Here is a 24,315-nt window from a genome sequence, read left to right on the forward strand (position 1 = left end):
TTTGGTGTTTTCACAAAAGTACCAGAAGCCTAACACTTGACAAGAGAATGTTTTTCAATTTGCAAGAAAAAAAATCCCAATGATACCTTCCAAGAGTGGAAACTGTTCAAAAAACTAAGATTCTTTTCTAATCCATGTTACAACAATATTGAAGACTTGGGAACTGATGAAACTAACAATTAGAGCATTTTTACATTATTTTGATTTGCAATCACTAGTTGATCAAAAGAACCAAACCAAGTCACACACAATCTTATTACCTGGCTCACTTAGAGAGACATCTCCCAAAATTGAGTCTTTTCCATCACTTCCTACAGTTTAGTACCTGAAGTGTGATGCTTTTGTCTAGGCGTTGGTCTGGTTTGTTACCAAAACATGAATAACGTTTACTTAACCAAGTTTTAAGAGGCTTACTTCTGAAAATCTGCAATTATCTTCTCTATCCCTCATTCTATCCAATTTGCAATTTACATTAGTTTAAGTCTGTACTAGCTAGTCTCCTAATGATTCTTACAGTGTTCTGAGATCAATTATGCCATTGATTGTTTTGTCACTCTGCTGAGTGTGACACTGCAGACATGTCTCACTGACTCTCCCATAAGTCTACCACAGGACAAAATTCTCAGTGCACAGTCACGTTCTTATGCTCAAATTTATCTTTTCAACATGCTGGGTGTCTCCACTTCCTCCTGGCTTTCATTTTGAACATACGGTTCCTTCCAAATCCTTGATCAGTGAGAAGTCCTCAGTTAAATTTAGTCAGTCTTACTGGGATCATAAAAGTTTACTTAAATCTGTAGCTTGGTTACCTGCCATGACCAAGGGCTGGATGCAATAACACAATCTTATGCCCTGTCCTCCTAAATCGGGAAGGCTGTAGACTATGAAGGAGAACAGAAAGTCTGCCACTGAAAGCTTTAGAGATTTAATCTGTCCTCTTATGTATACCTTTTTTCCCTGTCTCTCATCTAATTCTTCTTCCTTCTTTTCTACCCTTTCCTCCTCCTCTCTACTCTCAGCTCAACATACAAGTCAGTTACTGGAATGTCATACAAACACCCACTAACACCTTTATAATACCTCTTATGACAAACCAGTTATCAATTTACAAGGACAGAAGGATGCATTTTGAGGGAATTTTTCCCTTTGAAATGTTTAGAAGCATGTCATTGCTGTTTTCAAGCAGAATGGGGTTGTGCTCCGTTTGGTGAGTCAACAATAATGCTAGAAAAATTTGAGCAAGAATGGGTGCATGGTCTGAAGCCCATTCCAGCTGGTTACACAGTCCAGTTTCCTTTCTTCAGGACACACTATTAGAAAGGTGGGAAGAGAGGCAAAGGGAAACTTTATTATAGTATTTTTCTATATGGGGCTGTCAAAACAAAGAAAAATATCTGTAGAGAATGTCCCTTTGAATTAAAACGCATTATTCACATTTTGTGACAGAGACATATTATAGGGAGCACTGCCCTTTTTTTTTTAAGCTGTCACATCCCTGGAGCTCTTATTGCTTTAGCACTTTGAAAATGATGCCAGAAGTCATGTGCTGCAGTTGTGTCAGGTTTGATTTTTACAAGTCAGGTCTTGTGGCTCTTCTTTCCTTGCTCCTTCTTGTTACAAAATACATTACTGAAAATAACAGTAAAGTCACTCCGCTGAATTCCAAGGGTCTTGAAAAATCAAATTCTAGGTCTTTCAGAGTTTGATGGGTCTGTAACTATGAGGACACAGCAGTATATAACCGAAGTCTGAGATACTACTGTTTTTAATAAAAACAGGCTGAACTGCAAGCAGTCATCTCTACTAAGAACACTGTAAAGCTGATGTTAATTGCTTTCTACAGGATAAGGATTTTTAATAGCAGTTTTATAGATTATTTTTTAAATCAAATTTAGTAAGAATAAACTGAAAGAGAGCAACCAGAAAATGGGAGACCAGAAAGCCTCATCAATAGAATAAAGTAGAGAACACTGCAGTGCAGAAGCCTAGCCATCTACCAAAAGGTCTATCCATAGTGTCACGCTTATGCATTGGGACATTTTACAGTCATGTTTCTGTACCTGTAGCACTTCGGCAATCATTGAGACACAAATCTCAGTTCCATCTTTCACCACATGGGATACCTCCAAGCCCTGCAATTTCAAACTAAAAAAAAATCTGCCTAGTTTTATGTAAAATGCAGAGTGGTCCAGAACACCTTCTGTGTCATGAATAGCTCCTCAGCATCTCGCGGTAATAGATAGATAGATAGATAGATAGATAGATAGATAGATAGATAGATAGATAGATAGATAGATAGATAGACAGACAGACAGATAGATAGATAGACAGAAAGACAGATAGATAGATAGATAGATAGACAGAAAGACAGATAGATAGATAGATAGACAGACAGACAGATAGATAGATAGATAGACAGAAAGACAGATAGATAGATAGATAGATAGATAGATAGATAGACAGACAGATAGATAGACAGATAGATAGATAGATAGACAGACAGATAGATAGATAGATAGATAGATAGACACAGATAGATAGACAGACAGATAGATAGACAGATAGATAGACAGACAGACAGACAGATAGATAGATAGATAGATAGATAGACACAGATAGACAGATAGATAGATAGATAGACAGACAGATAGATAGACAGATAGATAGATAGACAGACAGATAGATAGATAGACAGACAGATAGATAGATAGATAGATAGATAGACAGACAGATAGATAGACAGATAGATAGATAGATAGACACAGATAGATAGACAGACAGATAGATAGACAGATAGATAGACAGACAGACAGATAGATAGATAGATAGATAGACACAGATAGACAGATAGATAGATAGATAGATAGACAGACAGATAGATAGATACATAGATAGATAGACAGACAGATAGATAGACAGATAGATAGATAGATAGACAGACAGATAGATAGATAGATAGATAGACAGACAGACAGACAGATAGATAGATAGATAGATAGATAGATAGATAGACACAGATAGATAGACAGATAGATAGATAGATAGATAGATAGACAGACAGATAGATAGACAGACAGATAGATAGACAGATAGAAAGATAGATAGATAGATAGATCGATAGATAGATAGATAGATAGATAGTTAGATAGATAGATGGACAGATAGATAGATAGATAAATCAACTGTGCTAAAACAGCTAATGGCATTTAAAAGGACTTGATCTGCCTTGTTTTCAAGCTCTGTAAATTTGGAAATGCTGTCATCAGTAGTTCCTCAGTGCCTTGTTAAAAAAAAAAAAAAAAAAAAAAAGGCATTTAAGAAGAATTTAAGAAGAAATCTTTGCCAATTAAGGGCTATAAAATATGATGAGCAACAAGATGGCATCAAACTGAAACGTCCAGTATTTTAGTTTGCCCTGTGGCTTATTAATGGCCAAAGTTTCTGAAATTAAGGAACTGTCACTTCTTTCCTCTTCAAGAGTCAGTGCTACAAATAACCTCCATCAGACTAAAAGGAAAGGAAACAATGATGAGGTAATGTTGATGAGCTAAAGGTTCCAAAATTATTACATCATAAGCCCAGGAATTCCCCTGAAACATACATATTTTGCTGATACAAAGAGACAGGCTTTTTGACTGCTTGAACTTCCATGATTCTCAGTCCATTAAGCCTCATGGAGTTTAATTCTTCCGTGTTTTCACTACTATTTCCTTCCCTCCTGATCCGTCATCTGAAAGACTAATCAGACTCCACCATTGACAGAGGTACTAAAAAAAAATAATATTAAAAGCTATTAACAACCCAGAAAGTTGAAAATTATATAAAAAACTTGCTGTTTGTATTTACTTCAGGGAAATAGACAAGCTTTTACAAAAAGACAACTGGTCTCTTCATTTTCTAAGCCAGCTAAATAAAAAGAAACAGTGATCACCCTTCTGTTCAACATTTTCTTTTGTGGGATTTTACTTTATTTAAGCAGAGGGAAAAAAAATAGGAAAATCAACTAATCATTACAGAGGCCAGCAGTGAACCTTTCAGTAACTCTGGACCTGCAGAAGGTCCTTTCTTTGAAGAAAGTCTCGGTAGACCTTGCTTTCCCTCTTAACCTGCATTTGCTCCCTAAAATGTAGTCAGCTCCTTCTCTTTCTCTAGCTGTGTGCTTACCAGCTGGAAATCATTCTCCCTTCCCAATTCTGGCATCAGCAGATCCTTTCCCTGCTGGAACTCTAGGTGTTTTCTTCTGTCTTTTAAATGTCCTACCTACTATGTCAAAAATTAGCTTGGACGGATCTATTTCTAACTACACCTCCCTCATTTACACTATAATCACACATTGCATGATTTATGTGTGTATACCTGTATCTCAGCCGATGCAGAAACAGAGCAAAAGGCAGTTCTTGTCCAAGGAACCTTAAAAGTTTGGAAATGAATGATGAGAAGGAAAAAACATCACTTGCTTGTTTCAGACCAGGGAAGAGAGATGCTGAGGACCATATTTAGACTGCATTTTGTATGTCGAACTTGACAAGGCAGCAGTGAATGACCCAGACTGCCAATTATGAGCTACACTGCCAGACTCAGGTTCCCCAGCCAGCCAGTGAAGAGAAGTGGACATAACATCAAAGTCAAGCAGCCTCGATGCTCAGGACTGTTAGAAACCCTTCTACAGGTTACACGGCAACTCCCTGGCAGGGCTGAGGATTAGCTGGACTGCTGGAGTTCAAAACTGATGTCTTCATTAAGGAACTGTTGTTATTTTGTTCTCAGAGGTACTTGCTATACTTGCAGACTACTTCTGTCACGACAGTAGAGTTCATTTCCCAGCTCTACACTTAGAAAGTGCAACAGCAAAACAGGGTTTAGAAACAACACAAAATGGTAACTTTAAAAAATATCTTTATAAATACACACTTTGAAACAAATGTTATTTATGCAGATTTTTTTTAGCACTGATTTCTGCAATTGCTCCGTTTGAACTCCCCACGAGCCAATGTAAGGAGGCTCAACTCCCACCTTCTTCACTAGTGGTGTACTTTCCTCTTTCACATGTCAGAAAAAATGATGAGGCACCAGTATATAGTTTTTTGGCTTTAAGGTAAAGCTGTGACACTTGATCTAGAAAGCCCTTAGATTCACAAAAAAAAAGAAGACTCCAATTATGCAAGGCGGGGAGGGGGGGGGGAATTCAGCTGGTTCTCTCTTTGTAACTTGTAATCTGATACAGAAACTAGAGAATGCCCAACCTTTCAAACACTACATTGTATTTTAACACTGAAATCGAGCTACTATCCAGTTATGCAATTACCACAATACTATCCAGCTCTGCAAAGCTCCACAGGGTATGCCTCTAAAAAGCTGAGCAAAGGCATAGTTCGTCAGGCTGTTCTGACTTACACCAAGGGTCCCCTCTACCCTAACATCTTGCTTCACATGCAGACACCTACGGAAGAATCAGCAGAAGACAAGACTCTCCTGCTGTCACCTTCCCAGCTTCCAACCATTTCTATCCCAGTGGGTCTCCTTAGCCTAAGGTGCTTTGTCTACTAGATGTGCCCCGACTTCTCTTTGAAGCATTTGCCCAGTTCCCCATGTAAACCTCCTATCTATCCAACATCCTCTGATAAGGAGTTCCACGTGCCTCCATGTGTCTCATATGAAGACCCATCATCTTATGTTTGCTCTGAAATAGTGTCTTTCTGACTGTATGTGATGGCCAAAAGTTCTGATACTGGCAGAAACCATGAATAGTCATGCTCTACCCACTCACTCTTCCAGTGTTACCTATGATTTTGCAGACCACTGCTATGTCCCCCTGAATTATCTCTTTTCCAGGCTAAAAAGGCCCTGCATACTCAGTTGTCCTGTGTTTGGAATCCTTTTGCTCACTGTCATTCCTTCCTGAACCCTGTCCAGTATCCTGTCTGACAGGTGAGGACCAAACCTGCACACAGGATTCAAGTCCTGGGAACACCACAGAAATACCCAGCTGCAGAGCGATCTCCTCCACTTTATTCTCTACTTTTCTCCTAATAATTTTTCTCTTTATTGCTGCTGAGCACAGAGCTGAAGTCTTCATGGAAAAAATTATCATGACTCCAAAAATGTTATTCTTGGGCTGTCACGGTCACATCATCTCCAGCCCTGTGTATCAGTTTGTCACCAAATATATTAAACATCAGTACATACCCAAATGCATACATGCGCTGGTATTTTTAGCCAGGTCTATAAATAGGTTTGCAAATGTAATCTATTTTTTATATTTGAACAAGTTACAAGAACTTTAAATTAAATGTTTTTAAATGGCAGTCACAAAATAATGGAATTAATCGCATACAAGGCTGAAATTTGTATCATAACAAAATCACCACCAGTCCTTGGGAACTCACTCTGGGGCTTTTGTTTATTCATATTTGCTCTCAGTTTAGACTGTAAGCATGGGACCGTTTCACCCTCTTACTAATACAGAAACAGTTTCACTATTACACTCAAGCATGCAAGTACATCACTGCATAATAACTTTGCAGAATCACAGAACAGTTGAAGATAGAAGGGATCCCTGGAGATCATCTATCCCAGCCCCCTTGCACTGAGCAGGGTCAGTGAGAGCAGGTTGCTCATGGCAATGTTCCATTTGGTGGTGAGTATTTCCAGTGATGGAGACTCCACAACCTCTCTGAACGACCTGTTCCTATGTCTGACCACCCTCACAGTGGAAAAGTTTTTCCTTACGTTTAAAAAGAATTTGCTGTATTTCAGTTCATGCCCGCTGCCTCTTGTTCTGTCACTGGGCACCGGTGAGAAAAGCCTGGCTCTGTCTGCTTTATTCCCTGCCAGGTAAAAGTAAGCAGATTTTGAAGGGAACATGCCATGAGACTTGCATTCAAGATCTAATGAACTTTTCCCTGCGCAACATAAGGGGCAATTTCAGGCTGATAAGATTGTATTTTATCTTCGGCCACTGCTGTTGAGGTGGGTGATGCACAGAATGCTTTGCATACCCAGAACACACAACAGGCCAGTCTCATAGAAAACACTGTAACTCCATTAGAACAGAACAGAAGAGAAGTGCTAACGGGTTTTGACTTAGCAAAGGATGCCCCTACGGACACAACACAGCCAAGTATATCCCTGTTCTTTGTGTCAACCCCTTTCTTAACAGTCACCCAAAATTTCACTAACAGATAAAACCAGCAGGTCTGCTTATGGGGAAAAAAACCAAACATGAATATCAATATTTTGTGCTGTTTCCATTGATTGCAACCTTTGGCTAACACAGCAAACCGATGTCTGTCTGAGGAGAGGGAGGCAGCTAGTTAGGAGCCAACTGTCCCCACAGCTGGTAAACATGGAGCCAAGCCACTGCCCTGCCATCGGCTTTGTACATGCTGGGCAGGTTCAATGCTGGATTCTCTTCGTTGGGGCAGGGATGGGAAGGAAAGCAAAAATGCTAAAGGAAAAAAAAAGAGTTTGCGAAATAGAAAAACACATCCTCCCTCTCTGCCTTGTAATGTAAGGTAGCGGTGAGACTGCCCAGCTCTCTTCCCTCCACCTGCAGCTGTGAACGGTGTTGTTAATCACCAAGGCTTAGCTGATGTAGTAAGGTCATAAAGCATAACTTTTCCTTCCTCGCAGCTAAGTTGTGTGCATACCGACACAGAAGGTGCTAAGTTTTTCTCAGGGTCTGTGCTGAGGGCCAGACAGAAAGCTGAAATATGCTGAACGCTTAGAGACAGTGCTCAGACAGAACAGCACTGATACACATACACCCTGCGGGGGAAACGCCTGTTGCTTAACTAAACCAAAATGCTAGAAATAACAGTAACAAGGCTCCAAATACGAAACAAAACAACAAAATTAAAAAAAAAATAAAAATGGGGTATTAAGGGACTCCATTTATATATAAAAAACATTCCTCCTGTGTTTTCAGCTGCCTGTGTCTTTCAGAGAACACACAAGTTTTCCTCTGAAAGTGCTCCCAGCACTAGTTGCACTTGAGGCGTAACACAGGATAAAGTGATCAGAACTCAGCTGGATCCTATTTTCTATGTAAGTTTTGCTAGTCAGCTGGGGATGATCCACTGGGAAGAAATGCACGTGTTTTCCAAAGATCTAATCACATCTGAGGCTCCATTTCTTTTAACATCTCTCAAAGGGCAATATCAAAACTGAAGCAGGAAATCATGTGAATGACTGGCAAATGAAATGAGCCATTAGATACGGCTTTTCCTTTTTTTTTTTTTTTTTTTTTTGGTAGGCAATAAAACCTAATGCACACAAGTCTATCAAGAAATGTATCAAAAGTTTCATTTAATTTCACCCCGATATGCACAATTCTATTTCTTTTTACATCTGAATGAGACATGTCATTCTTGAGAACGCAAATCAGCCCACTCCCTGAATATAAATTACTATACGTAACCGAGTCTGGGTAGTTTCGCTTACTCTTAATAACTTCTTAAAAACACATATATTTGTTGACTTAGCCCTAGCTCTTGTGTAGACTCTCCTCCAAATGCTGTGGGATTTTCTACCAGATTGTTGTCTTCATCTTTCAACTATCATGATGCTATGATGCTAAATAGACATGGTTTTACATGACATGAAGTCTGTTACTACTCAAGTCAACAGAAAAAGTATTCCTAGCCTTGAATGAGAGAGAGAAACTTGAAAATGTTACTATGTAATACACTACATCAGGAACTATTTTCTAGAACAAAGAACCAGTGGTTTAATGTGATTTAGAGCACAAAGTTCCTTACAACATTGTCAGGAAATGGTTTGGTAGGTACTTTTCTGAAAAAGGAATTTTGCCAATTCTTATAACTATAAGCTGTCATTAAATATCTATCTTTTCATTCTTTTAGTTACCAGTCATGGCTGGTAATGGCATACAGCAAGGCCTTGTACCATCACAAAATCAGCAATACAAAACAGCACAGAAATGGTAACACCTCTTCATGCAGAAATGGCACATGCTGGTGTTGAGAAGTATGGGAGACACTTAAAGAAATATTATTTCTAAACAAATTTTTGGATTAAAGAAATGCTCCTTTATTTGGAAACTGCACTGAGAAAATTTCATTTGCCATGCTTGTTAATAATGGGGCACAATTAGCATAATCCCCTCAACACATTAAAAAATGCAAACATCAAATAACAGAAATTATAAAAATGCCTTCCTTTAATTATAAATGTTGCCTTTTTCAAGCCAGTCACAGCTAAGCTCAAGAGACACTCAGCTAACGCAGTGAAGTGAAATCCTTGAGGGAAAGCCCTGTGCCGTCAGGCTGGCACCAGCCGCTTGGCAAAGCACAGCAAAGGATCACAGCTTCTTCTTTGAAAATTTGTGTGGGTGTCTGTGATATTTTCCTTGAGGAAACGGCACTTACAGTGTGCTTAATGAACAAGGGAATATGTTAAATTCATGGCAAGAGATAGTCCTTAAAACTGCTTATCGCAATGAAGAGCACCAACTGCCCACTGATTTTCATTCCACATAACACAAGGAGGCTTCTTGGAGGCTGTAGATGCGCTAATTATTGCCAACAGTACAGTAAAACCATCAGAGCAGCTATTCCATCAAAACTCAAAATAGCCAATAATCTCTGAAACTCCTGCTCTCCCCAAAATCCCCCTTCAACACTGAAAAAAGTGTCAACAACCCTTGCTAAATGCCACTCTTCACTGAAACCCCCCTTGTCCAACACACATAAAAACACAAATGTGCCTGTTCGGATCCACAGGCTTTCCAGGCTCAATCCTCAGCAGAGACACATTCTCTTTTTCTCGTGATTATGGTATTTACTACAGCATAACTTAAAATTTTCCGGTTCCAGGTAAGTCACAAAGCTAAGCGGTCACCCACCGTTTATCGGCTTCTACACATAGAACAGGTCCCTGCAAATTACTAAAAGCACAGTGATGCTTTGAGTACAGCATTGTCCAAATTTCCCTCTCTATAGATGGTCAAACGTTTTCAATCAAAATGTTCTTTAGATAGGATATTAAGATTTTAAGAGAGAGAAAATATTAAAATGTAAAAAACACACTCAAATGCTGAAACTTTAGGGATGTGTGTGATCATATATATCTAAATACACTGCGGCACTTCGTGCAAGTCACAGTACACTTTTCCCACATGCCCATCTTTTTTCCCAGTTAGAGCTCCCAGCCAGACTGTATCTGCCATGATGCCAGTGCTTTCTCTCTCCAGGAGAGAGTGAGACCATGACATATTACAGCAAATATACACTAAACTGGGAAGCCACCCAAGAGAAGATAAAGAAAGCTGGAGACATACAAATCCTAAGAGGCAGCGAGGAGAGCATTTACAAGTGGTATTTTTGGCTTTCAGACAGTATTTCTGACCATATGAATTTTTTGGGAAACAAACAATATTTCTCATGGAAAAGGTAAACCAACTTCTTTAAAAAAAAAAAAAAAAAATAAGGCAAGCATCTTCTATTAATTTACCAGACTATTTTATCACTCATATTTCCAAGGGAAAAATTGCTTTATAAAGTAACAGGGAATAATGTAATTTCATTCCCTGTTCTCTGCTTTGGCTTCACTGCCTCTTTGTCAACCCTGCTTAAGGCACTGCATGCCTGAAAGACAACCTGTTTTTTCCGGCTGTTTCAGCTATCTAATAAAAGATATTACCGCTCCCTACAAAACTTGCCTCTCATGGAATATTATTTTCATTATAATGTACTTTGGTCTAATCTGCTACAAATGTCACAAACCATACAAATAAGAGGTAATGCGATATCCTTTCTGAAACAAGCTCTGTCACTTTATCCCCATTATGAGCAAAAAGTGCTTTAAATAAAGAGGAAGAACAAGAACATGCCTGAGCTGCAGAAACGTGGGTTATAATGTCAGTGAAACAAAATCCACGCGGCACCCTGCCCATCAGCTGCTGCAGCTCATACCACAGCACCGTTTATTGCTGTCACGGCACACTCTGCTCCACGTACCACAACGGGAAAGACTGCAATCCCATTCAGATCTTGGAAAGTGATTTCCAGCCTTTGAATTCCCTCCTACAGTTTCTCCTCACAGCGCTATAGTTAATGCTGAGAAAATTGAGTCGTTTGTCTCATTAAGAAATGCCATGTTCGGCACGTAGCAACCACCCTTTCAAATTTCAGTCAGAATCTGGATGAACTAGAAATTCATTTACTTTGTAGCTTCTTAAATTTTATGGAATATTTTAGGCATTTCTGCCTCACCACTTTTTGAAATTTCAAAGCCTGATAAAAAATAAAATAATTGGGTTTTAATTACAAATTAATTAGTGGAGTGACACTCACAAAAGGATGTGTTTATATTAAAAAAAGGATTGCATTGGCAGTCTGACTCCTTTCCCATCAGGAACTGCCCCACATCTGTGTTCCATATTCTCCTTTTTTGAGGCACAGGACCACAAGGTTCATAGTCCAGTACAGAGTTGTGATTAGCATGTACTTTTGTGTGTGGTTTAAGTACGTATAAAATACGGAGCCATAAAAAAATTTAAACTAGACTTTTTTATTCTGTTTGTAACAGATACCAAAATACTAATTTTGACAAATTGTGGAAACCTGCTGTTGGCCCACTGTCACAACATGGTTCTTTCAGGGCAAGTTCTGAGGTTTGGTTGTTTCCCTAAAGGAAGAAGTAATACTTTTGCAGCTGTCACATACCCATATTGTTTTCACAGGACTCCTATTTTTGCAGTTGATAACTATATAGTTGCTTGGTGGCAGATTTTTATTAATGGTATTTATGACTTAATGGGACAGAGCTCCAGGGGAGAACTGGGGCAAAGAAAAGCTCTGATTGGCAAGATGCCCCTCAAAAATTCTTGGATCACACACTGGCTATATTTCCTTATGGTAAACCCCAGATTCTCCAGCTAGTGCCTGATGCATCGGAGAAACAACGTATATAGAACAGTCAAAGAACTGGATGGAGCAACAGGAAGGTGTGTGAGGCACATGAATGCAAAGCTAGGTTGCAAGGGGCTACAGGGAATTGATGCTAAAATTTCGGGTGTAGGATTTGCTTCACATGAACAAGGACAGCACTGATTTTAATGCGCTTTGGAGCAGAAAGATTTTGGAACAAGCAGTTGCTGTTTCAAGGAAGTCTGAAGTTCGGGCTGAGGACATGCAGCTGGTGAAAAGTGGGGTAAATATACTTAAGGAATAATAATAATTTTTTTTAAAAGCAATAAAGGAGATGGGATATCCTAACTAGAACTTCAACATTAATATAATGCCTACAAGGAGTTATACAATATTTGCTGTGTAAACAGGGTGAAAATGTCATTTAACTATGTTATTTGCTCATGACGACATTTGCAATGTTGTGGGAGTTTTAATTAACTCCTACGCAAGTTAACTGCTGAGCTCAGAATGAATTCTGAGCAACTGATGGCCCTCCTCCCTTCTGATCCAAGCTTAGACAAAGCACCTGTAGGAATAAGGAGACAGGTAGGAGAGACCAAGGAATAAGGAACAATACAAGGTAGCATGATAGGTAGTCTTGTGAACAGCCCAGCAATCACCACTGCTGGTGGTCTTCATGGCAGAAGAAAGCTACACTTTAAATCACACCACAGGCCAAATCAGTGATGGGACCTCCGCTGCAAAGCAAGCCCATTTCTGTACTTAAAAGCAAAGTTAGAAGTGGAGAGGGTGAAGAAAGCAACGTGTCAATCAAATGCAAGTTCTCAAAACTTGAACTCGGTAAAACAGATGAACCAAACAGAAGGCACAAAGGTACCACGCTCATGTTCTGTAAGCATCTGCACACAGACAGAGGCAACAACTAAAATGCACACATTTTCCAGGGGTGGTTTGTGTCCTGAAAGGAAGGAGTAAAGAGGGCTGAGCTTCATTTTCACAAACAGCACAGAAAGAGCCCATGGATAACCAAAGGTTGAAGCTGAAAAATCTGCAGACTATTTCAACCCCAAGTTTTGGGCTTGGCTTATGTTAACTTCTGTATAGAACTTATTGTAAGAAATTCTAAGCATCATGCAAGACTTGGGAGCACATAAAGGTAACTGTCTCTTCTGATCATCAAGTTTAGAAATATCAACAGTTCCTTTTTTTTTTTTATAAATTTTCCAAATTTGCAATGTTTTACTTAATTAAAGACATCACTTTTATAATCTGTTAGAAAAGGATCCCCAAAAAGAAACCTTTCAAATCTACTTTCCAGATATTTTTTATTTAAACTGTGGTAACTCATAATTCCAAGTCTGAGGAGTGTGTGCTTTCTTGTTCTGCCAAATCAGTTTCAATGAACTGGGAACAAAACAAGATGATGTTTGGTAGCGATTATTCAGCAAAACTTGAGTGGCATCTAGAGGAGTCCGCTATTGTCCCCCGGGAAGTGCAGGCATGCATGAAGAGCTGGTGTTTGGATACAAACTGTCCCATTTCTCTGGAAACCGTTACACACCTGAGCTTGTTGAAGGTGCCCACACAAAGGAACCAGAAAGTCCAGCCAGACTTTGTATACTCATTGCTTGAAGCAGCCATGTACCTCTGCGCAGAAACTACCACAAGAACAGGACTTCCCTAAGCATCCCTAAGCAAAGATTAAAAGAAATATGGTGACGCTAAGCAAAGATTTCCCTCCCTAAGCAAGGATTAATAGAAAAATGGTGACACACGGGCAACTCCAGAACAGCAACTTTGCCTTCTTAAATAAACACAGCATATAAACAGTGATTACAAAACCAGAAATCTGCCTGGCAGTAAACTCAAATATCTGTCCTAGAGCTTTTCTATCTTCTGACTTTCTTTCCTAAGTGGAAAGTAGCTTTTTGCTTTTTTTCACTACATTCGTTTAGATCCCATCAGCCACTACATGTTAATGTGCTCCACAAGTTACAATCTTGTAGTTCATAAGGGTACTCGAAACATCTGAGGCACGACAAAGAATCCTTCAACCTTGTATTCACGAACCAGTTCTTAGCTACACCAACATCCACACATCCTGTGCATATTATATAAGGATAAAAAGAATTTACATCATTCAGCCATGTCATTCTTAATAATCATTCCATAATTAAAAAGAGCCTGGGATACGCAAACAGGTGGAAATAACAGGATGCATGAAGAAAGGACTTCAAAGTAGGAGAAAATTTCCTTCAAGGCAACTTTCTCACCCAAGAATCTTTTTTCCCTGTAGAGGCAAAACTCACCAACTGTTCAAATCAGAGTTGACTCAAGTTATACTGGTTTTGGTACTAAGACAGCTGGAGTTCAAATAATGTAAAACAATCCAGGTCTGGAGCCAAAAATTCAGATGTGTTCACCTTCGGCATTAATTCTTTAATCAGAGGAAAGGGGCTTCTAGCATCAAGCCAGTAAACTACATCTGTTCTCCTTTTTCTCCATTCTCTTAATCCTGTCTTTTATTGAGCCTGCTTTCAGTCATAATTAAAAAAAATTAATGAACATTAACGGCAATAAAGAATAAAACTAGCATTCCTTATGGCACTTTGCCTGAGTATATCGTTAAGGCATTTTAACTTCCCAGTAATGTAACAGTATTAGTTTTATTACTAATGTCAAATTTTATGTGAAGAAACATGATTAGACCTTTTTAGCAGCCAATTCTGGTATCTTCCTCAGAAGTGTCAGTAGGATTCACTGACAATATAAGAATTGGTAGTCGTAAGATCTAACAGCAGAAAATAACCTCTATCCCTTCTCTGTCTTCTGCTTCCAAAGCCATGTTGATTTTGCTGGAACAACTGACAGTACCACGTCGTTAACGTCTTTACCCACTGCCAGGAATCTCATGGAATAACTAAACACAACAAAATACACGTTACTATGGAATGAAAAAGGCCCAAATCAAACAGAGCTTGAGGTAACAGCAAAAGAGTTGACCAAGTGCTCGTCGCTAGTGACTAGATATTTTTAAAGAAAATCAGTAGCAGTTATAGTGATCCTGGAACAACCCTGTCACATCCTGCAGGCAGACTTTGTAGTCTTATTATTCCTTCTTGTCATCTTCTGCTTCACACATTCCTCCAGTCTGAATTAAGAGCTGGTATGAATATAGCAGATACAAACTGAATGATCCACTACTTCAATATCTCTAAAACTGTCCCCAGGGTTACTAAAAAGAAAATATTGCTTCTTTGTTAGCTCCTATGCCTGCTGATAAATTCCAGCTAAGCACAGCAGTACACAGCAAACCTGGGGATGCTTCAGGCATTCTCTAAACCTGGAGCTGCAAGGGCTTAACAAGGTCATGTAGATACTCCTGACCAATTTGACAAACCCTCCCAGCCCAGCAACTGTGGATCATTCTTCCTTCAGAGTCACTCAAAAGGTTTGTTTATTTTCTTCTGGTAAGCATGCAAAAAATCCTCAGTCAGCCTCTAAAATCCCAAAGAATTGCCTTAAAATTTTTATCTGTTTAGAAATTAGAACTATGGGGCATGTACTCTTCGCTGTCTCAGGTTTTAGTCCATAGGGAGTTAAACAAGATCCATGCTTTCATAAATTTGCTATGTTCTGGAAAATTGTTTTTAACTGAAAAAATGTTGGTGGGTTGTTGTTTTTTCCCCTGAAACTGCTTCACATCTGGATCTTCCAGAAAAAGGACTACGACATCAGACAAAAATTCACACTGTATCATGTCAGATTCAAAATACGGTAGTCAGTACCTAAATGACCTAGTGACAGCATATATCCTCATCTCTAGCAGGAAGAATTAAGCAAAGGTGTGTGTTTTCTGATGAGACCTAGAGTTTACTAGGGTGATGCATATTGGTATTCCATGATCTATCTGTTCTGGCTCTAGCTGGAGTGTCCCCACACACACCAACACCTCCTGCTGCCATGACATTTAGTAATGTAAGACTACAGGACAGAAGTCTCAGATTCAAAGGGTGGTATTAAAGTGCTCTTAGAGCATCCCCACAATAAATACCATACTGCTCAGAATGGTGGACGGGCCTTGTGAACGTCTCTAGGATCGTATGCAACTACGCAGCAGGGTGATGTCACCACAAGATAAAAATTACTGTAGAGCACAGAACAGCAGCAGTGTTCTAAGCACGGTCCCTCATCAATTTGTACCAGCAACACACTGCAATGTAACAGCAATGTTTTATTGCCTTAAGGCATGTAGTTCACCTTAATACCTCTGAGTGCTGTGTATCTGCTTTCCACAAACACATGCTGCACGGCTTCAGAAGTCTGTTATTTCGGCATCATCAATATCACTGTCTGTCTCACACCCTGGAGCCTGTCTAGTCAATGAGACACATTGTCTTGATACACTGCCATGGCTTTTTTTCACTGCTGTCAAGTGGTTGGACACGAGGCGTGCCCTACAGCCTCTTTTTTTCCCTCCAGAGGTGCCAGATGAAATGTTGGCTTTAAAACTAAACAAGCAGTAGCACTTGAGGCAGCAGCAAGGACAGAAAAAGCATAAGGCTGATAGATGACAACACTGAGGACAAACTAGACAGTACATGGGACAAAAAAAAAACTTTCAAAAATCCCTTTTGTACATGCTAAGCCAACTTTTTTTTTTTTTCAAAGCTCAAGCAGAAATAGGTGACCACAGAGATACACAAGAGAAGGAGAAAAAAACTCTTTAGAGGGCAGGCTACTAGCAAGATCAGCCTATTAGCACATGCATGGATCTCACATCTCTGATCCGGGCACGAGCCATTGCAGGGACTTCAATGTTACTGTAGGGTTTAAAGTCGCCATCCACCAGCTTAGCTGCAGCATCTGCCAGGCAGCCACAGAAGAAGACACACTGACTTAGCTCTGAGCCACAGGGCTAACCCAACCTGCAGGGCTTCACGTTTGCAACTACCACAGATCAACCACTGCAAACCTGTCATAACTTGAGTGTCTAAGTCCTGACAGGGTAACGAAGCTGTGGTCTACAGCCATAGTTTCACCTCTGTCATATGACAAAATAATTGCATTAATAGTATGAGCCACCACAATGCCATGAAACATTTTGTTAATAAATAGGTGCTGGCTTCACTAGTCACATGTCAGCACAAAGACAGTAATTACATTATCAAAAAAACATTGTCTAAAGAGGTCTATAATAGCTGTTCCACTACTCACAATACCCAGTGCACACAGCAAAAGATGGAAAAATCATGTTAGAAACCTTTTCATGGGAAAAATCACAAGAACTGTCAATTAATTAAACTACCTCCCTCTGAGGTAGTGATGTATGTATCTAGACTCTACTGTATGTCTCTCTTTTCTGTGATGCACATGAAAGCTAAGCACAATACATTTACTAATACCACCATAACGCAGACAATAAATTTGAGCTCAGATTTGTATTGGAAATTTATCTAAAGATGGTGCTGCCTATATAATTGGAGGTAATGTTGTGCCTTTATCCAAATCTCCGTCTCAGAACAGCAGGTTCTCAGCTCTTCTAACCTCAGATAAAGCCATTTGTTTTCAACAGAAAAAGAAATACATCACTTAGGGGTCTGGATTACCATTTAGTTTGCAAGGGTCTCAGAGCTACCATTTCTGAGGTTTCTTCTTCTCTTCCCTACTTTTTCTGTCCTACATTTTCCATTATTCAAATAATTGCTTTAAAAAGCAAGTAACAGTGTTGCCTGAAGACCTACTAAATACCTGCTCCTATGCAAAAAATTATTTCTAGAGTGACTGCTTTTTCAGAAGCAGTTTCTTGCAGCTTTTTCTTTTGACTACCTAAAACGATATGCATTGGGATATGAGCAATAAAAGTTCCATTAACAGCAACTTCTCATCAGGAGCTGACAAATCTATTACCCCTTATCTTTTCTCTTGATATGCAGTTGCTTTCCCAACCTAAAAAAAAAGTCACTAAGGCCACGAGATATTCTATTAAGGTTTCAAAACATAAGACTCTGTGTATTCTCAGCACTGTGTATTCCCCCTCAAGTCCTTGCAGCTAATGGCAGGAAATTGTTGCTTCACTTTTCTTCATCTCCCAGGTGCAGGCAGCAGCAGCTGAAGCCAAGCAAGAGGAGAAATGTCTCAAACTAACCCGTTCTTCGTCACATTTCACAGCATATCTCACTGCACTCTTCTTGTAGCCTTTTGATTTAGGTTCGTAACTGAGTTCCCTGAAATAAGCTGTTAACTGTCTTTGGTATCAGCACAACCTGTCAGGAATGGGAAAAGGCAATACGAAAGCGAATTTCAAGAAATAGGATAAAGGCTGAGAGAAGAGGTCATGAGAAGAGCTCAAACGACAGTATGTCGCATAAAAACGCCAGCCCGATATCCTGTCTGCAGAAGTGGCCATTAGAGCACGCTTCAGCAAGATTGTAAGGAACATGGCAAATATAATAAGCCTTCCTCAAACAGTCAGTGGGTTAGAGACCATTAATTGTCACAGGGCTTAAGAGACCAAGTGAGAACTGGGCTCCACGGTACAGATGGGGCATCAAGGGTTAGGTAAACTGCCTGCTTCTCAGCAGCACGTTTGTCCCCGGGAAAGAGATCCCTGTGTAGCAAAGCTAATACAACAAACGGTCTCTGTCATGTGACAGTGTCCTGCATCTTACACAGTCCTACCTGGGCAGATCTCCCTCAATGGAGAATATAGGTATTCAATATCCTCAATGGAGAATATCCCTCAATGGAGAATATAGGTACTGAGTTGGGAAAATAACATTTAAATGCTAAGAGAGAACAATTCATGCCACAGAGGCAACCAAAAAAAACTTCAGAGATGCCACTTCTTTCAGAAAACTCATTTAGCTAGTAGTTCCCCACCCCACTTGTCCCAATAACCCACTGTACCCTCCCAGGTAGGAACAAGCCACAACAAAAGAGACACCATACTGCGACTGACCAGAGGTTAATTAGGTCCATAATCTGCCTCTGGCCAACATCCTATAGTTGAAGCAAGAGCGTAAAATCAGGGTGATTATGGAGCATACGTGCATATGGCACTGCCCTCCCAGCCTTTGCCTATTAACGTTTCAGTGACTCCCACAGCCATGTATGCAGCCGGGCCAAAAGTTCAACAGATACTCATGGACTTACTCTTCCTGAATTGGTCAAATCCCTTTCAGGGAGGCAAACTCACTTGACTCGGTTCCACAAACACACAAGCTGATACAAATTTAACAGGGAAAATGTTTCCACATAGGAACTGAACAAGGTGGTGGTGTGTATTTGTCTTCCTTACAAGGAAATGCTATGATAAGCAAGGAATAAAGTTAGCCACCAACGAATAACAACAACAACTATCTCTTGAGTATACAACTGTCACCACTGTTGTCACAGGGAGCAGCAAATTACCATTCTCCTCTGCAGGGAATCCTGGCTTACACCCCTGGTCTGGAGGCCCTTCAAAGAGCAATGGAAGAGCATGGAAGAACATGAAAGCAACCTGTAATCTCAGTGTACTACAGGCATTAATAAACCTGGCAGCCACCCAAACTGCTGGCACCAAAATCCGTTTATCTGGGAGCTGCACATTTCAGGATTTCTGCAGACACTACTACGCACAGAGGCACTGCTCTGCACAGGGGCAGCAGGCTATCAAAGAATCAGAAAAAGAGGCAGAAACAGAGGAACATTGGAAGTTATTACATTGCAATCACAGGATCTGTTAGTAGTTGGAAAAATATGTTATCTGAAGAAATGCACATCTGAATAAAGCAGGGGTTGCATCAAGAACGTAATAAAAACAACTTTGGGAAAACAAGCATGAACGATCTGTAGTGAGAATACACTACAACCAAGGAACAATTGTGCTGAAGCCAGAAAGGGATAACAGTTCAAGCAAAGGTATTTGGCTCTGAAAAGGAATTGTTTTTCTACATACCTGTCCAGTCTCCTACTACTTTAAGGTGGACCCCAAACGTTGCTTTGGTATCTGTAGGGCACTAAAAATATTAAATATATTAAGGACCACTTCTGAGTAACAAGAAAATAACAAAATGCATTCAAAGTACAGTTGTTAAGACAGAACCTGGTGTAAATAGGTCATTCCTGAGCAGCCATACCAGCAGCTATACCCTTTAAAAAGCAGGCCTATCACCAGTACAGGTCAGGAACTCAAGCATGGTTAGTCTCCTCTCAGTTTTAACCCTTTCTTCTGGTCACAGAGGAGGTTGGGATGGGCTTGTCTGGGGATGTGATTTGGAACAGCCACTTCGCTAAGCATTACTCAGCAGTGATACCAACTGAGGATACAACAGTACAAATACTCCCTCTGTTACTGACAATTCTCATTCAAAATCAGGCACTGCCCCATCACTCTCCATCACATCAAGGCACTTAAGAGACTTCTGGTTCTTAAATATCATGGCACATCTTTTCAAGCTGATCATTCGCACAAAACTCGTGCTTTCTTCTAAACGGAAACTCAGATTTTGCTGCACTTCTCAAAAGTTTAGAGTTTGCAAAGGAAAAACACCAGACTGCATGGCACATGCTAAAAATCATTTTGCAGCCACCAATTCTCTCACTCTGCACCTATGTCCTCACCTCAAGGCTACTTACTTGCGGCTGTCAACACAGGAACAATATTAATTACAATCTTATCCACACTACGGTATCTAAAAATCTCCAGTTAAGCCATATCAAAGGTCTAAGGAGCCTCCTCAGTTTCATTCCTTGTTAGCTACAAGGAGATTTCAAATGCGCCATCTGGACAGCTTTTGCAGGTACACCAAATTTCATATATAAACAGGACAAGCAACTATTCCTCAAGATTGTTCACTTTCCTTCTATAAAGCAATGTCATTCCTTTCTTTTGATAGAAGATATTAATACTGAGATTTGATGCCTGCCTTAGAACCTTTTAATACTAAAGATGATCCAAGCTCCATCATGAACCCAACACCCAACAGATGATGCTCCTGTCTGGTTTTTAATACTGCTACAGACAAATATAAATTCTGAGGAGAGGGCTTAAATTCAAGGAACACATCTAGATTATAAATAAAGGAGGCTCAGATAGTGAATCCAGGCACCAAATACTCAACTATCCACCACGCTTGTGAAGACACTTCTTGGCTTTGTTCCGGACCAGTAGGATTAGCATTCCCAAGATAATTTCTTGTGGAGTGGGAAACTACTGGCCTCAGCGCTGAGGATCAGTTTCTATCGGTTCCTTACTTAACAGCATAAACATAACAGATAAAAGGTCAGTATTCTCTACGTCTTGGCAAACCTAGAACAGGGAATACAATGTCCCTGCTAGTCATTCCATTTTCCTGAAGGTGAAGAGCATTCTTGTTAAGAGTACTGATTACTAGACATACTTATATTTAGTTTCTTGTCATCTTTCAAGTTTTCTTACAAAAATTTGGTACACAAACGTAACAGTCATAATTATTGCAGCAAGTCTCAGGCTTCAAAAAAATGGCATCAAGAGAGGGATGCAGGCCAATCTCACATGAGGCCAGTATTTGCTGTGGCTAGGTGCAATGTCTTCCAATAAAATTGTGAAGACCAGTTCTCCATATAATAGCAGGTAAGCAGCCTCTCAGCCAGATAGTTGCATACTGGCAGCAAAAACATCTGTTCTCCTGGGGGCCTCTGTAAAAGCCTTTAGCAGAGCGCATTTTCAGTCTGGTCTGTCCCAGAGCTCTCTGCTGTTCATAGGAGGTTGAGTGATTTTCTTAGTTCAACTAGGCACAGCCCCAGCCAGCATACCTTCTATAAAAGTGTCTGTCATTCCCTCCTTCCATTAAAGTTTATAGCAGAATACCCCTTGGCTCCAGCCAGAATAGGTCCAAACCCGTTATCCTTTTTATTACCCTTGTGACTGACTCCTTTCTGCACTACTCTGAAAAATTATCCGATAAAAAAAGAGATTAATTTATCTTCAGGCTTTAGGAAGACTTTTTTGATACCCGTAACTGGATATGAGAGTTCCTCAGAGAGTTCTAGAAAAATCATTATTGTGCCGCTAAATCTTACCAGAAGAAACATGCCCATTATCTAGGCTACACAGAGTGAATTTCCCCCCGCTCAAAAGAAAGACTGCAGACAGCCCAGTGAAGGGCCACCAAGGTGATGCGAGGACTGAAGAACCTGACACACAAAGAGAGGTCAACAAGGGAACGTGCTTGTGTAATGCACAGAAGAGAAGGCTCAGGGAGATCCCCGTCTTCTAATACAAAAAAAAAAAAAATCTATAGAGAAGACGAAGGTGCTCTCTTTACCACCACGCACGGTGACAGGACAAGAAATCAAGGGCACAAGTGCCTTCAGGGGAACTTTCATCTAGATATATGAAAAATATTCTTCATCACAGAATAGGTAACCAGAGAAATGGTGTAATTTCTCTTGCTAATTCAGTTTACAAGTCCCTGGGTAACTTAACCTAAGGCTCTTGCAACAGAGGGTTGAACCATACAATCTCCAGAGGCCTTGTCCAACTTAAGACTTTCCTATAGACTGTAATTTTAACTCTGAAAATTGTATTTATGTTTTTACTGTACAGAACCCTTACTTTACCTCTCTCATCTCTGTAAACACAATTAAGTCTCCAAATTGTAGCTTCTTCCAGACTGTTAGAGAATATATTCCAGAAGCTTAAGAAAATACTCAAAGACAGTTTTTCAGAAGTTTAATCATGAAAGTGGGTAAACTTTCCCATCAGACCACTGGGCATATGTAATGAAATGCAATGAAAATATCCTCTTATATATTTAACCTTCTTCATGAAATCACGGAATCATAGGATAGCTGAGACTAGAAAGCACCTCTATAGACTGACTGCTTCAATCTCCTGCTCAAGCAGGGTCCGCAACAGCAGGTGGCTCACAACAGAGTCCAGCTGAACTTTGAATGTCTCCAAGGATGGAGACTCCACAGCCTCTCTGAGCTACCTGTCTCACCCTCCCAGAAAAAGTGGGGGGGGGTTTCTTATGTTCAGATGGAACCTCTGTATTCCAGCTTGTGTTGTCCTGTCACTAGGTGCCACTGAGAAGAGTCTGGCTCTGTTTTCTTCACTCCTCCATCAGTTCCAGTTATCTCAGCCTCTCCTCATGTAAGAGATGCTCCATTTCTGGCCCTTTGTGCTCCAGTATGTCCATGTCTCTCTTGTACCAGGGAGCCAAGAACTGGGCACAGACCTCCAGATATATCTCACCAGTGCTGAGCAGAGGAGAGGGGTCACCTCCCTCAACCTACGGGCAATGCCCTGCCTAATGCAGCCCAGAAGGCTGTTGGCCCTCTTTGCTGCAAGGGCACATTGTTAGCTCATGGTCAGCTTGGTGTCCACCAGGACCTCCTGGTCAACTCTCTGCTGAGCTGCTTTCCAGCCAGCCAGTTCTTATCGTGTACTAGTACCTGGGGTTATTCCTCATCAGTGGCAGGATTTGGCAATTCCCTTTCATGATCTTCATGAGATTACTGTCCACCCAATTTTCCAGACTCTCAAGTTCCCTTAATGGCTGCACAACCACCTAGTGTATCAACCACTCTTCCCAGTTTTGTATAATTTGCAAACCAGTATTTACCCCTGAGGTCATTTCTGACCATTTCACCATTTCTGACTGGCCTCCAGCTGGACTTTGTGCTACTGATCACAATCCTTTTAGCCCGGCAGTTCATGCAGTTTTCCACTCACTTCCCTGCCCATTCACCTACTCCACGCTTCATCAATTTATCTATGAGGATTTTATGAGAAACAGTGTCAAAAAACTTGTGAATTATGGTGCTCTTTCTCATTTTACATGTCTAAGTGCCTGATCACCTATTTTACTTTTAATTTGCCACATCTCATCTTTAAAACACTGCGCAGCTAAACGCTGTTTCAAGATCCTTATTACAGTCAGCTCATACACACATTTAAACTGACATCTATTTATTTTCTATGAAGACAAGCATAAGCTGAAGCACCCTCTTGAATTGGAAAACATGAGAATAAGCACATAAGCCTCGGTCAAATAAAGGCGTATCAAAGCGGCCTCAGCAATGCATGATGTCCTCTCTCTGCAGCTGTGAACAAAAACAATTAAAATTGTTTTTAAAATGTGTTTTGGCAAATAATACTTGAACTTCCCCTTGCTCCTTTTAATCTGGGAGCCCTGAGAAACAATCCAGTGACTATTAACCGTATTGTGGCAAGAGCTGCATGCAGCCCCTTATTTTTCCCTTATTGCCCAGTATACTGCTCAAAAGCAAATTGTAAAGATTAGGCAAACCTGAAAAAAAAAAAATATATATATATATATATATATATATATATAAGGCTTTCTCTTAGCTCCTTTACCTTAAATAATGTTTTCCAAACAGGTAAATCACTAACTTGAAAAGTCTGTCATGAGAAGGGACAAGTGCATTT

The 24,315-nt window shown here is 40.1% G+C and overlaps 1 protein-coding gene across 2 annotated transcripts in view; it reads right to left on the reverse strand.

Annotated features, from left to right (window-relative positions):
* Positions 1-24,315, reverse strand: part of NOX4 (NADPH oxidase 4) — a 185,842-nt gene that overhangs the window by 45,870 nt on the left and 115,657 nt on the right. For both annotated transcript variants that reach the window (XM_080375146.1, XM_080375147.1), the window contains one exon: positions 19,837-19,897. In XM_080375146.1, the coding sequence (XP_080231272.1) occupies positions 19,837-19,897 (61 nt within the window). The remainder of the gene's footprint in view (positions 1-19,836; positions 19,898-24,315) is intronic.

The sequence above is a fragment of the Falco punctatus genome, assembly GCF_963210335.1.
Source record: "Falco punctatus genome assembly, chromosome: 2".
NCBI classification, from domain to species: Eukaryota; Metazoa; Chordata; class Aves; order Falconiformes; family Falconidae; genus Falco; species Falco punctatus.